Source organism: Manduca sexta, chromosome 25 (assembly GCF_014839805.1).
Source record: "Manduca sexta isolate Smith_Timp_Sample1 chromosome 25, JHU_Msex_v1.0, whole genome shotgun sequence".
NCBI lineage: Eukaryota > Metazoa > Arthropoda > Insecta > Lepidoptera > Sphingidae > Manduca > Manduca sexta.
In genome coordinates, this window is record NC_051139.1 from 11,967,537 (window position 1) to 11,983,552 (window position 16,016).

At 35.7% G+C, this 16,016-nt stretch overlaps 1 protein-coding gene across 3 annotated transcripts in view; it reads left to right on the forward strand.

Moving 5' to 3' along the window:
* The window catches only part of LOC115441495 (ADP-ribosylation factor 6), a 53,522-nt gene extending 39,804 nt beyond the window's left edge, over positions 1-13,718 (forward strand). For all 3 annotated transcript variants that reach the window (XM_030166305.2, XM_030166307.2, XM_030166306.2), the window contains 5 exons: positions 6,444-6,552; positions 7,173-7,328; positions 7,919-8,065; positions 9,306-9,492; positions 11,002-13,718. In XM_030166305.2, the coding sequence (XP_030022165.1) occupies positions 6,471-6,552; positions 7,173-7,328; positions 7,919-8,065; positions 9,306-9,448 (528 nt within the window). In that variant the 5' untranslated portion in view covers positions 6,444-6,470 and the 3' untranslated portion in view covers positions 9,449-9,492; positions 11,002-13,718. The remainder of the gene's footprint in view (positions 1-6,443; positions 6,553-7,172; positions 7,329-7,918; positions 8,066-9,305; positions 9,493-11,001) is intronic.
* The last annotated feature ends 2,298 nt before the right edge of the window (positions 13,719-16,016 follow it).

The window sequence follows — 16,016 nt, forward strand, 5'->3', positions numbered from 1 at the left end:
GTTTATGTTTGCACTACATAGTCGCCGGTTGTGAATGAAAACTAACATTCGTGCGCCGGATCGTTAGCTGATAAAGATTGCAGATTATTCATTTATTTAAGGATCTCCAACGAAGGATACACGGATATTAAAAAAACAATGGACTTGAATTAAATACCGGGATCAAATGGCCATGATCTATTTTTGTGTACTGGAATAAGCTTAGGTTTTGTTTTCAAACATACGCTATGCAAGTTTACCTATTTATTTATAAAATAAAATTACTTAATGGTTTCGAGGAAACCAAGTTTTAACTCAAGTAAACTCCCTTATTGTCTCCTTTAATATTTAAGAAGTACTTCCCAGCTTTTTCCAGTGGCGTAATAAGGCTCCTTTTTTAATGTGAACTGTCAAGTATAAGTTACTCGTGAAATATCGGGATGGCACTATGAATAATACCAAATCATCGTAACTAAAATTCATGTTTTATTGGTTTGCAAGTGGTCGGCGATATCGCTGGCTTATACTGTCAGGAAATGTAAAATTTATTGAATGAACTTTGTTTCCGTTTTTGAATGAATGATTGACGGAGTAAATGAATACCTATGTAAATACGTGATGCAAACGAGAATGATGTGTAAGGTTGATGCTTAAAACCTTCATGCAACTAAAGCTAGCTTAGTATCTAACTAATGATTTCTTATGTTTACGCGAATGTTGTCATTGTGAGCTCATTCTGCGTAGATCGGACCACCAACAGCTAAAATTAAAAAAAAAATAATAATTCTAAAATGTAGGTAGATATTGTAACTTTGACTTTGCGAATGAACAACACCGGTGTTGTTCACGGGGTGAGTCACGGGGACGCGACCATGAAGGCTGCAAAGTTTTTGAAACGTCTGGAGAAAACTAAAATATTAAAACCGAGATAAAATCGGAAAAATAGTTAAATTTTTAGTATCTAACTGTTTTACAAAATAATGGCCCAAAGAAGTATCTGTATATTACTCGAATTACGTTAGACATAAAATCAAATAATGATCGGTATCCAAAAGCCTTATTATCAACATGAAATTATGTATATTATTCTTTATAATATGTAGCTAATTTATTACACCATCTGGCAACATTCAGTTGGCCGAACTGTATGTAGGCCAACTAGTGGTAACAAGGTGCCCATCGGGATGTCACACATTAGCATATGCGCCAATGTAACGTGTTCTAATTGAAATTTAATCTTTATGGCCTGGTAATAGTCAGCAAAATCGAATGTATCAAAGAATAATAATGATATGATCGTGGAATCGGTGCCTATTATCTCCTACTTTATTTGAATTATCAGACAAGGTAATAAGTACTAGAAGATCCATTAGATGAGTCTTTTATTTAAATTTTGTATTGTTTAATACTAAAGTTTTAATTGCTTGCGAAATATAATTTAGTCGAAAAAAGAATTTATCTTAATTTAATTTTTAAAGTCATCTGCCAACGAAAGTGCCATTAAAATTAGTTATTTAGTCATTTAGTCCAGATCTAAAACAGATATATAGAATAAAATAGTAATCCTTATAATAAAACTATTTTTTGGAATTTTATCGTAGTTTTTTAGTTATGATTTTCTTCCGACGTTTCTAAGACTGCAGCTTTCATAGACACGTTCACTGAAATAAAATACGCGTAAATTAAAGAAATCTTTAAACAATTAAACCCCCATTTAAGTTTTTCTAATGTACCAACAACCCTATGAACTTATAAAAAGTCTTCGTTTCGAAAACTAACAATTTTTATATTGATTTTGGTTTACGGTCAGCAACAACAATGCTCCTAGACGAGAAACATCGGAACAAATTAAATCTCACAATAAGTTTTAAACAATACCTAAGAAAGAAGATCCATTCACATCCTCCTAAAGCACAAATAAAAGTATTTTCACAAAGTCCATTTTTTTCATCATCTGTGAAAAGTGCGATGATAAATTTATAATTAACTGACTAATCAAGCCGGCGTGGCTGGTCTGGTCCTTTTATTTCGAACATTTTTTTTTAGTTTTTGCCCCGGTGACGTAATTGGGTTACGTCGAGCAGCGGCTTTGCGAAAGTGGCTTAGGCTTTTTGTATTTAAATATGATATTTTTATGTTTAAAAAATGTGTAATCATTTTTTGTGATTAAAGTATCACACCGGGAACGTTCACCAAGGAGTATTATGTCTCCTATGAAATAATATGTCGGAGTTAAATGAGCGATGTTGTATGCGAATCATACAAACGGTATTGAGAACTTTAGATGTGTTCAATAATTTCTGTATCCATTACATGCGTTGTGTGACCAATCAGGCATGTTCTATTTTTTTTTTTTATTTGTATGTCCAATATTCATTTTTCGACATGATGTCTACGCAACATCAGTGACGGAGGGTCCATACAAACCAATTTCTGACGGCTCCCTTTGTGTAGAATTTCTGTAGAATCTAATTATCATCAGAAAGATTTGAAGTCCGCATTTATGCTATTATTATTACCTATGCCTTGTGTCGGGTTCCCTTTTGGAAAATTCACCTTTCGCCATAGCGCAACACACACAACTTTGAATTACCTCCATTTAGCCGCTAACAGTTGTTCCATCCTGTGATAAAATTGGCTACACCGTAACCACTAATCGGAAGGTCTCATGGATCCGAAAGGTCAGTAAATATGCTGCACTTGTGATACTAAATAATAAGACATTGTCCCTTTCATCAGACAAGTCGATTAGAAAGTCGTCCGTCGACTAGAAAATGTGTTTTTCAAAAGCAGTCCGTCCAATTTGGTACCGTGATCGCTCCCGGTGAGACGAAGTTTAATGAAATAAGTTGTTCGCAGTTTTGTTTCTAACGTTTTCTTTCTTTACCGTGATTTCGTTTCGACCAGCATCGGGACTGATTTAGAATTAAAAATCAATCGCTGAGCACTCGAGTTATTTACATTGGAATCGTCTAATTCTGTTTGAATTGTGTTAATCGAACGATGTGAAGTTTCGTTTGTTGAAAATTGAATTCTTGGAATGATATTGTACCATTAGAATTGTAATTATGTGAAACTACTGTAGCGATATATGGCTCATGGTTTCTACAGGTTCTACGGCACCATTCGTGCGATGACTATGTCGTCGGTAGACACAATCAGGTTAGAGGTTAAATTATTTCCTACAGGAGCGAATTACCGAGATAAAAGTACCATATTATGTTAATACAAGATATGATTTATCCCTGTACCAAATATCCATATCCGTTTAGCGCTTTCTGCGTTCACTACTAATAAACATTTTCACATAAATTCACATTAATAATGTTAATGAGATAAGCAAAAAGTTATACCTACGGCTCACTCAAGCCTTCTCCTAAGCCAAGATATTATTTATTAGGTTTTTCAGCAGAGTTAACAATACGATTACAATAATGAAAATAGTATTACTACAACCTATAATGAAAGCCCAAGTTAAGAAAACTCAAAATGTGTATAATTTAATTTAAAAGTGATTTCAAGCGCAGCAAATTAAATATAGTCAAAAATGTATGTATCACGAGAATCGACTAAGGACTTTTATTTATTGCCAAAATCCAAACTAATTGATCAAATTTCTCCTTAATGTTTGGAGCGAACTCTTATCCTCTTATTCATAAACGTTTTTTGTCTAAGGACGGAGCATTGCTGTGATAACAAGTCTGTTTCTTAGTCCTGACGGCATGGCAGCCTTCGCAGTGCGTAGACATAGGGCCGTTGTGATTGGCTAATATTGAGATACAACTTGAATCTAATTGGCTGTCAGATAAACAAAGCTAAGAAACAGACTCATCACAGCAATGCTCCATCCTTCGATAAAAAATGTCTATGAATAAGGGAGTAAATCTCTTGTTTACAATCAGCTCATTGACCGCTGCGTCACGGGGTTTCTATTCAATATGATTGGCATATTCTAAGGAAGGAATCATTACTGTATGATAAAGTTACGATCCAAAATATATTATAGATTATTATGAATTGAATGTATCTCTCTTCAGTCGGCCCCTCATTATTGAGTATCGTGGTCCCGTCCAACTTCATTCAGTAATCTTCTACACGAGAGGCGATCTTCGGCTTGGTGCACCGCTACAGTCATTGGCATATTTAGGGATTTGGCGACCTGGTCAGACCAGCGCTTCGGACTACGCCCTCTTGGTCGCTTTTTTATATTGCTTATAGGCTTACGTTTGATCACTATCTCGCCTGATGGTAAGTGATGATGTGGTCTACAGTGGAGCACGCTTGCCTAGAAGATACTTCTTCATTCACTCGTGACTTGAATCTTCAAGTCTTTAGTCCAGGTTATAATTATCGGGAAATATAGACTCTGGCAAAGAGTTCCATTCTTTCCCAGTGCGTATGATAAATGTGAGTTTGCCGGTGAGCACTAACTTCTCCAAGTTGTCTGGATACCGTCGCGCTATATGTCCAAAATATTTTAAAATACGATTCACACAGAGGATACCCTTTGTTGACGTTCCAGCTTGAGCTCTCTTCAGATGGTTTCATTTGTGCGATGAGCTGTGCCTGTCCATGAGATGCCGAGCATGCGACGATTGAATATATTATCGAAATGATTATTGTTGGTATCTTAAAACTAATATATTAAATGTTATATAACACGATGCGGTTAGCCAGTCCAGTGTTTAAAGTTATAGCGAATCCCAGAGTTCCTAACTTATTGTTAGCATTACGGCGAGCTACATTACAGCGGTCACTTCCAATTAAACTTAATAATTAGTTAACTTTGTTGTTGTACCAATTGTTCAGAATTCTCTGGTCAAGGTATCTTTACCTCAATATTTAAACGGCCACTGCAGCATAGAATTTTTTAACTGTCACAATATGTTTTTTTTATTGCTTTGCTTTGTATGATGACCGCCCATAAACAGTAGAAATACCATCCAACACCACGAATTACAAAGTATTCTTTGGTATTCTAATGCGCTCGTCATCCTAAGACATGAGATGTCTTATTATGTCCAATATTTAATGTAACATGTGCTGGACATGTACTATTCAAGCCAATCCGTGTATACCGCTTTGGCTATTTCTGCCGTCAAGCAATGCGCAAGTAATGTTCACTGCAGTGTTCCGTTATAAAACATATTTATCAGTGGCGAAAGGTGAAATTTTCTAAAACGGAACCCGATATACTAATATGCATAAATGCTGTCTGCAAATGTTCTGATGATAATTAGATTCTACATAAATTCCATATAAAGGGAAGCCGGCAAGAATCGGGTTATATGGACCCTACGCCATTGATATTTATATAGTCTGTCTACCTAAATTAAACATTGCTGGTGGTAGGATATATTTTATATCCGTCCGGAGAGCAACCACAGTATACAAGGTGATAAAACCCGCCATAGTGTTCCACGTAAGTGTGTCGCCGGGAACAGCCTGTGTATATCCGGCTCCAAAAGGCCGGCACAATTATGTCGACTGTCGAGGGGTAATCATCTCTCGTTAGTCGACATTCTTTTGGACCCCACCCCATTTACCGTCAGGTGTAGTGGGTTCACTTTGATTTGATTATCTTATTGTGATTGCAGGTCATGTTCTTATGAAGCTCTTGATAGTTATGCTATTGTTTGACGGACACTTCGCTATACGAAAACAGACTAACAACTCTGAATAAATTATATTTCTGTTATATAAATAGCATGTATAACATTACAAATATGCGATAAGATAAAATAGGTTCATTAGAATTTCCTTATGACGCGTGGGTGCCATAGTAACGTCGTATCTAATGTCAGTACTCTGTACTACGCTTGGCGAAATTATCAGAATATTTGCGCCTGGTCTAAATAAGTATCGACCTAGTATGTATGTGTAAAGTAGCTATTGGATTGGCCATGTAACGCAAATATTCGTTTAAATATGTCGGTATTCAGTTATTTTATTGAATAAGTCTTATTCATGAAGGCAATCCCGGTGTGATTTTTTAAAATACGATACCGGGGCAACTGATAACTATGGGTCAGCTGATAACAAAACAACAATAATTAGGAATTTATCGCGGATTTTTATATATTACTAGCTGACCCGACAGACGTTGTCCTGTCTTAACTATGTATGCACGCGCGCATTCTGTCGATCGTCGACAGTTATTTCAAACCACTGACAGTTATGTAAAATTGATATTGTCGTTAAGTTTTCTTAAATTTTCTAATATTCCGCGCATTTTTTTGAATTTTTTTATTCATAAGAACCTTCTCCTGACAATAACAAACACAACAACAAAAATAGGGAAATTGGTCCAGCCCTTCACGCGTGATGGCGTGAATGAGGGAAATAGGGATTCATTTTTATATATAATATAGATATAGATAATTTTGGGGGTTGGACTTCATTTAGTAGGTATACAGTGATTTGTATAAAAAAAAGGATTGATGAATTTTTTTTGTTGTTTTCAGTTGTGCGGTTGAGGCGAGCTCTGCACCATGGGGAAGCTGCTATCGAAGATCTTCGGCAACAAGGAGATGAGGATATTGATGTTGGGTCTCGACGCAGCCGGCAAGACTAGTATCCTTTTAGAGAAATCTGAAAAACATGCAATTATACTGAAGTTGGAGAAGTACTTGATTATTTCTAACCGTATCGATATTGGTAATGACTATAATTTCAGATTTCCATATGAATATGGTTGTCGTTTATTTAGCACTTCACTTTTGAATATGTACATTGATAAAAATGTGTTCTACCCAAAGTAAAGTATATGAATGCCAACAAATTTGTATGATTATATTGTTAGCGTCATTGTTATATACATTGCGCACTTGAATCTAACTTAAATTAATGCATGCATTATTAAGCAGCAATGTATTAATATTATGTATTTACTTGTAATACAGTCGGGTGTCGTGACATGCTCGGAGCGCTAACATTTTATATTTTACTAGATTTTGCTCGCGGCTTCGCCCGCGTTAAGGAGTATTCCGGGAAAAAATTCCTCTATATTTTCACGGATTAGAAAGTAGCCTATAACCTTCCCAGGGTCTTAAACTATCTCCATACCAAATGTCATAAAAATCCGTTTAGCAGATTTTGAGAAAATCGATAACATACAAACAGACAAAAAAGGCGACTTTGTTTTATAATATGTATATGTATACCTACAATACTTTCCTTAGCGATGTCCTCAGCCATTTTATATAAATTAAAATTAGGTCAGTCGGTCACAACGATACCTACGGTCGGCTTCAACGTCGAAACTGTCACGTATAAAAACGTCAAATTCAACGTTTGGGACGTAGGGGGGCAGGACAAAATACGACCGCTTTGGAGGCATTATTACACAGGTGAGAATTTACAATTAATAATTTATATTTAATTCATTCATTATGACTACCATTAACATCCAGATTTTTTTATTGCGATTAAATGACGCGACGACTATGCCCTTTCCATAGTAGCAACACCAGCCCGATTAGGAATAGAGTATTTGACTATGTTTAATTTTGTGCATTTTTAAATATGTAACAGCAATTGGTAAAAAAAGAAGTCCTGTGAAAACAACATTAAAATTTGATAAGAAATGAGGCGGTAATTCATATTTCAAATATTGCTACGTTTAGGAGTGGCCCTGGAGTGGAGATATCGTTCCATCTCTTTCTTTCGCACGGATTGTAATCTCGCTGACGTCACTTATAGTATTTCGTCCCTTTTCTGTTTTTTGTCACTCACCCCAACTATCTAATTTCAATCGCTTATAACTTGTGCATATTCCACCAGATTTAAATTATTTATCCTGTTTTAGAATTGATACGACATAAATATTTTATAAAAGTTATAAATAAAAATAAGCCTATGTTCAAAACCAAGGACACAATTTCACAATAAAGTATTTTTTTTTTTAAATTAATTCATGTATTTTAAACTGTAATTACAGGCACTCAAGGTCTGATATTCGTGGTGGACTGCGCGGATCGCGACCGCATCGACGAGGCTCGTCAAGAGTTGCATCGGATCATCAACGACAGAGAAATGCGAGACGCTATCATACTCATATTCGCCAACAAACAGGACTTGCCTGACGGTCAGTATAACCTTAATGGATACAATTGCGATGTCTAAGGTAGTCTTTAGGGTATACACCGGTACCCCAAACAGCCCAAACGTCTCTGACACTATGCGGTAATGGTATAGACCTAATAAATCTCCAATATGGCTATGCTGAGATTCAGATTTTAGAACGCTCCCGTACCGCGCATGCAGTACAACTACGCCACCGGGGCAGTCGGCATAGTCAGTCTAGAATCAGATTAAAGATTGAGATTAGGATCGTTTGTTGAAAACAACTGTATCACTAGCGGCGCTCGGAACAATGGCGCGTAAATAATTTCTCAACTCGCTAATTAGTTTTTGTAACGCTTTAATGCAAAAACAATAGAATTTTCATTGTCTGCTTTCGTAGAAATTATGTGAGATATGGGAACATTCAGAGAATTATCACTTCATAAACTATTTAAATTGATAAATGGAGTTTTAGTTCTATTTGTACAGTGAAAGTTTCTCAAAGGTAAATGAGTCAGTGGCCCATGTTGAGCTATAATTAGTCCTATGAGAAAGTAATTAAAGTATAGTTTTAATTGGTAATATGGTTTGTAAGTTTGCAAGCTCGGTTGCTTAGCAACAATTTAGCTCTACTATCGTGCGATAGGGGCTTGTAATTTTACAGTCTGTGAGCCGGAGTATAACAGTAGAGGTACCCTTTATTTGCAATATAAATAAGACCGCCTACAATACGTAAAAAAATTGCGTGGTAAAAAATATACAGAATATTATAATTAGAACTCGTTTAGTTATTTGTTTATAGCATAACTCGTTAACGGCAAATGAGCCTTATATTTAGTCACCCATAAACATACAATATCGCAAGAATTGAGGTATATCTGGGCTATAAGGAAAGCAATATACTGGTGGAAGGTCTCTCATATGTGAGAATCCGCCTGGGTGGGTACCACCGCAATGTCTATTTCTGCCGCCAAGCAGCAGTGTGTAGTCACTGTTGTATTCCGGTTTGAAGGATATTGTAGCCAGTGGAACTACTGGACATAGTGAGACTTAACATCTCACGTCTCAGGATGGCGAGCGCAATTGAATACCAAACAATACTTTGTAATTCATGATGTTGGATGGTGTTTCTACTGTTTATGGGCGGTCGTATCGCTTACCATAAGGCGAACGGCAAGTTCGTCTCATCATTCACAGCAATAAAAAACTCCCATATTAAAATGTTTATTGTGTATTTAAATCATCTCCTCCTCTTATTCCAGCGATGAAGCCGCACGAGATACAAGAGAAGCTCGGGCTGACGCGCATACGCGACCGCAACTGGTACGTGCAGCCGTCGTGCGCCACCTCCGGCGACGGCCTGTACGAGGGGCTCACGTGGCTCACCAGCAACCACAAGTTATGAGCTGCGGAGTAGGCGGCACGCTGACGCCGCCTTCACGCGCCACGGTAAACACATTCCACTATACTCTTTGTGGCTATGTACATTATACCAACCACTGGCGAAGGGGCCATATAACACGATTCTTACCGGCTTCCCTATATGTAGAACTAGCTTCGGCTTTGCCCGCGTGAATAAGTCTTCCGGGATACAGTTTTTTCCGACTTACTTGATCTGTATCCTTGTAATCAAATTACACAATATCATTATAAATTGTAGCCTATGTGTTATCCTGATGTAGAACCAATATAACTGTAAAGTTTTATCCAAATCTGTTCAATAGTTTTTACGTGAAACAACAAACATACATACATACATACATACATCCATCCATTCATCCTCATAAACTTTCGTATTTATAATATTAGTAAGATGTACGATTATGCAGACTGCATTAATGCATATTAGAACCTATATGTTGTGTTTTAAACCCCATGCAAGCTGTCGTTGTCACGATAGTTTCATATTTTTAGATGGTATAATGTATGCGAAAAAATATCACACTTTATTGGTGCAAGTGCGGTGATAGTTAATTCAAAGATAGACTGCTGGAATATTTCAAAAATTAAACATGTAACTTTTTTATAAATTTTGTCAACTAGATATTCTCAATAACCTTTTCTGTTGCCAATCATGTGACGTTGTTTACAACAGTTTTTATAGACAAATTATTTAGTATATAATTGTTACTCATTGATTTAATATTTTTTTAGTACTTTATAATTTTCTTTTCTACTTCATATTATTATGTTTTAGATTTTAATTCAACATGTTGTTAGTGGTAAATGCTGTGTTTACCTATTAGTAGCACACATATCAGATGCTGTACCTTATAGTTTTCCATAATATTGATTGATGTAATATGTAGTGCTGTTGGTGTACCTTATTACAAATAAATAAATAAATTATCACCGATTATAATTTATCGATTTTGCAATGATACACGTTGCAGTCTTTCATACAACGGAATGCCTTGACTGGTAGAGAATGCCTTCGGCATTAAGTCCGCCTTTCTACTTACTCTTTGTATATAAAGTGTAATAAATAAATAAATAAAATGCTTTCAAGCATGCTGCTTTAAGATTCAATGTCCAACGGGGTAGTCGCATAAAACAGTTTTTTTTTTCTTAAAGTAGACACACTAGAAACACCATTTAACACCTTTAATTATAAAGTATTGTTTGGTATTCCACTGCGCTCGCCATCTTAAGACAAGATGTTAAGTCTTATTATGTCCAGTAGTTATACTGGCTATAATATTTTTTAAACCGGGACACAACAGTGACAACACACTCCTGCTTGACGACAGAAATTGCGGTGGTACCTACCCAGGAGGACATAAGAGATGGACATATGTGAGAACATAAGAGATACCTATCACTAGTGTATTTATTTAATGAATCAGCAATGTCGGTATCAAAAGTCACGGGGATTGTGATATATGATATGTATTTCCGTTAGTGTTATGTGAGTGATGTATATTTGAACCTAACGATGTTTTCCTTGTGTATTTTCAGGTGAGGATTTCGATGCCATTTAATTTAAGTAAGCTGCCGCCGTGTCGTCGGATCGAATAATTTGATTGTGTACTACGTTCATTGAAGATTTAACGATACTAAAAGGAGATAAAAAAATAGCCAGTGAAGGTGCGAAACGCGAGACTGTACGCAGTGTGTCGTCCACAGACTAATACATAACTCAAACTAGTTAGCGGAGTGTCAACACGTTTGTCACGCGGATAAAAATCAATTATTCCATTATTTAATTAAAAATACAAGGAAAACTTTAGGGGTTTGTTGTAACGTGAATACATTATTATTTTTTTATGTTATTTAAATGAGAAATTACATAGAGTAAATTGATTTTTTTTTTTTCTATTAATTTAGTTTAATGTTTACCTCCAATTTTGTATGTATAGTAAGGTAGAAAGTTTTCTGATGCATTATTATAATCAAATTGAAGACTTGGTGTGAGAGAACGCGTTGGGTTTTGCGTATTGTTTTGTAAAAGCTATGCACGCATGCGCGGTGTGGTTTGTGATGTGGCCTGACTGTTGTGAATATTGAAAATGCGTGTTGCCTATAGTGGGCGCAGCCGAGTGCCAGCCCTATCGCGGTAAGGTTGCGGTCACACTAGCCAAGAAGCGACTGACTGCAGTTAGCTTGAGATAACGCACGAAACCTCCGAATAGATAGAATTAATGCAAATCATTTTATTTAATGCACACCGCTTAGTCAATATACCTCTATACCCAATATATGTAGTGAATAGGTGAACACTGTTCAAACAATATTTACATAACTCAGGCGCTTCCTCGCCAAAAATCAGTCGCAAACAAGGGTGTGACTGCGGCCTAACTCACACGTAGGGTTGTCAGAAAAATATCAAAGTTCACCAAATTAACAATTTAACGTAAACGTAGTGACGTCCATTTGTATTTTGAACATGAATTATAATTGGATATTAGCTACCACCATATCACTTGCAGTTGTAGAAGCGATGGTAACTTTACCATCATGATGGTAACGGCTGCGCCCCTGCCTCCTGCTTGTTACAGCACATATCGATTCAATGATAGCGTTGTAGAAAACGTGACGGTTATATTATGATTTATTAAATGAAAATTTATAGAATTTATTATGTTTGTTTTTAGATTATTGATAGATTTATATATTAATGAAGTATAGCCAGGTAAGTCCATAGGAATTTTACAATATGATTTGAGTGATTGTAATTAGTATAAGATTTTGTTATACCAATAGGTGTAACTCATTTATAAATAATGAGGGTTGATATATTTTTAACCACCCGAACGGCATGATAGAGAAATTCACACTTGGTACGCTTTTTCAATCTGTAGCAACAATGAAATCACAGATAATAAGTCCTTCTCTACTAGCGACATCTGGTGAGTTTAAAATTATTCGCCCTAATTGTATCCCATATAATACTGGATTAGCAGAATTTAAATGAATGTCAAATATTTGAGGATTCTCATCTCACAATATTAAAGAAATCAAACCGCAAACAGTTGATGTTGAAACAAACAACTGTTCTGATATAGTTGTGAATTGTAAAGCATTTAATTATCTTCATTACATTAAAGTTACAAAATAATTAATAAATTAATATTGTGATTCATTAGACGATTTGTAATTGCATGTAAAAAAATATCATTGTATAATAGAAATATGTCTTTAAACACGTTATTGATTTGTAAAAAAAAATATAGTGAAGTTGTTTTTGTTTTTGCTCTGTTTCGTTTGTGGCTAAGTTCAGACATTTCAAGTAATGAGTGCCTGTGGTTACGTTTGTCAAGGATAACTTGACTGTTTCATTAATACTGTTAGGTTTAAGAGCTAATCTCCTAGTGCTTTTCAACTAAATTATTGTTATTTCATACTTGTAATGTAAACAGTTTCAATAGAGCTATTAGTGAATTTGTGCAAGATTTGATTATTATCTTACCTGAGTTTAAAGATTTTTAAAGTAGTCCATTCGTATGTCGACAAATAGTAGTATAAAGAGGAAGATTATAGAGTTTGTAACATGTAATCTGTGGAGCTATTGCGGCAAATATTTTTTTTTTACTAATAGAATCACCTGCACGGACACTGGGTAACATAGGCCATATTTTGTTATCATTTTATTACTTTAATGCTAAGTTTAGATCTAGCAAGATTTTGCAGCAATATTTTGCTTTCAAATGCGTAAATACCAGCGGCAATATTTAAATAGTTCTATATCGAGTTCTGCGAGCTAAAGAATTTGCAGTTAGCAGTAAAAATTGCTTGTGGAAGTGGACTATTGCAAGTTTTCTTGTTAACTTAAACCTCGCTGAATAGCACCGCTCGCCTAATTTTCCGATCAATGGATACAAAGCCTACATAGAAATCTGAAATGATGTTGGTTTCTATTAGTGAATGTTCAGAGCAGTAGTTCCATTAGCTCGCAAACAAGCAAAAATAACCCTACAATAGCTTTAAATATGGATTCTAAAGAAAGGCACACGGACAGAACTTCGAGCAAATGTTGATATACATACTAATATGTATATATTTATGTTAATACCTTGCTATAATATCGATAGTACGAACTTCACTATTAATCGACAGTCCCGTAATGGGACGAACATGGACTTACCTGCGCAAAGTTCACACAACAGTCACGCTGCAACGATGATGAATCGTGGAATGTACATAATTGAAATTATACGCTGTATGTATATAATAAAGAGTATTTTTATTTAACCTTAGGTTGCGCGGTTTACCTGTCGATAGATTTTCTACTGTGTTTCAAAATGTATAAAATTCAATTAATGGTGAAAAAAGAGGCATGGAATTACCTGTATAGATTTTCTACCGTATTTCAAAATATATAAAATTCATTTAAAGAAAAAAGAGACGAATAAAATCTCTAAGCGAGAATTACGGTAAGTTTCTACGTTGTGTTACTTACATTAGATTTACACATTTTAATTAACGTGTTTTCCATAAACGATCTCAAAATTTATTTTTGATCCGATCCCGCAAAATGCAATTAAAAATATTAGAATGTCAAAAAATTGCTCAGTGTGCTTAGAATGTGGTAAAAAAAACACGATACTATTTCATGTAGTTTTATTGGAATTGGTTGAGAGGCTAAACGTGGCTGATGCTTTTAGTCCATTGAAAAGTTACATTTGGGGTTGCGTTTTTAGAGGACGCAATTTTATTTTTTGAAGTGTAGGGGGGTCAGTAGTAGCAGCAGCTCCAGTAGTTTATCGTCAGTTTCAGAAGCTCCAGAGCCAGACTTTGATCTTGTGAACAATTGCTTCATCTGTGCCAAAGCGATTCAGGATCCAAGTAATTCTCGTACAAGCCGACAACCGCGGGTTTGTGTTGTACGTAATGAGAGTACAAAAAAAGTATTATGAACCTTATAAACACACGTTCTGATGACGTTGCAATGGACATTGCTTAACATTGAATTTCTTAACATTTTCGCTCATAACTTTTTTATTTATAGTTCTACGACAAAAGTTACTAGACCAAAGTTGTAGAGAATTTAATTTGCAACAAAAAATGTTTATAATTTTTTTTGTCAGATAAATAGTTTAAGAGATACATCGTAAAAACCATTTCAACCCCTATTTTCAAGATGGCGGCCGTGGGACAAGGGTGGCGACCCCACAAACTTGGTTTTAGCTTTACATTGACCCCCCCTACACATCAAAAAAATAAAATTGCGTTCTCTAAAAAACGCAAGGTAAGGCCTAAAAAATGTAACATTTCAATGGACTATTTAGTCTCTAATCAATCAGAAACATCTAAATGAAACGACATCGACTCTGTCATTTTCATAAAACGAATTCCATTTTTTTTTATGTACCTCAAAAATGGACCAATCAGAAGAGTTTTTGACATGCTTACAAATGAGTTATATTGACTGGTTCATTGTCGGCATCGAATTGAATGTTGAAACTTAATCGTTTATTGAAAAGGCGTTTACACTTTTTTTGGGACATTCTAAGGGGGTTGATTGGTCATTTTTGGCGATGGAAAAAGGCAATAGGATTCAACTATTGAAAACACCGGTAAGTTACTGTTATATTATGTTCATTTTTGTTAAGGAATTTTGGAAATAACGATTGTTATTAGAGTTTTTTATGCCAGTAGGTACACACGGTAACAAAGGCAGAAACATTTGCTCCTACCTTGAATCAAGTGGTAATAAGCGGTAAATACTTGAAACAGATTTATCATAAGGACTATTTGTAGTCCCAAGTGTCACTCTAGTCAGACATTTGTCTCGACAATGTGTTTGGATGAACAGCTGGTGTGTTATCTGAGTGTTGCCATGGAGGGAATGAGGTATTCTAGGAATAAATGAGAAGTAGTAGGATTATATATTGAAGTCGGGCGATATTATCTGAAACTATGAACAATGCAACTGGAATAACGGTAACTGCTTTAACGGTGAAGGAAAACATCGTGAGAAACCTGCGTGCATACCTGAGAAATTCTCTATTAAAAATTTTCGAGGGTGTGTGAAGTCTACCAATCCGCACTAGGCCGGCGTGGTGGACTAAGGCCTAATTCCTCTCAGTTGTAGAGGAGGCCCGCGCCCAGTAGTGGGACAGTATATAATACAGGGCTGATATTATTATTATAACTGGAATAAATGATACCGAGTTTCCGATGGTTTTGTCACCCAAGGTACCTCTGGTTCAGATCCTTAACCATGTTTCCCCGTGAGCATACTAAATAGAAATTGCGCATTGGCTCATTTCAATGTGAAACTGTCCTAGAGGACATGAGTGTATACGAATTTGCCCGTGCGCAGTGTTTTACAGCCAATCTGTTTTGGAGGCGAGATTGGCCAATATTTGACATATGTGAAAACTAATTACTATTTTGTTTCGTTTATACACAAGGTCTATCCGAAAACAGCGTTTGAACTCAATTTTTCTTACGATAAAAATTTTCGTCCTGTCGGGTTCAAAAGACACGATGCTTCTATATCCACGCCATGTCTGAATAAAAGCCGCGCG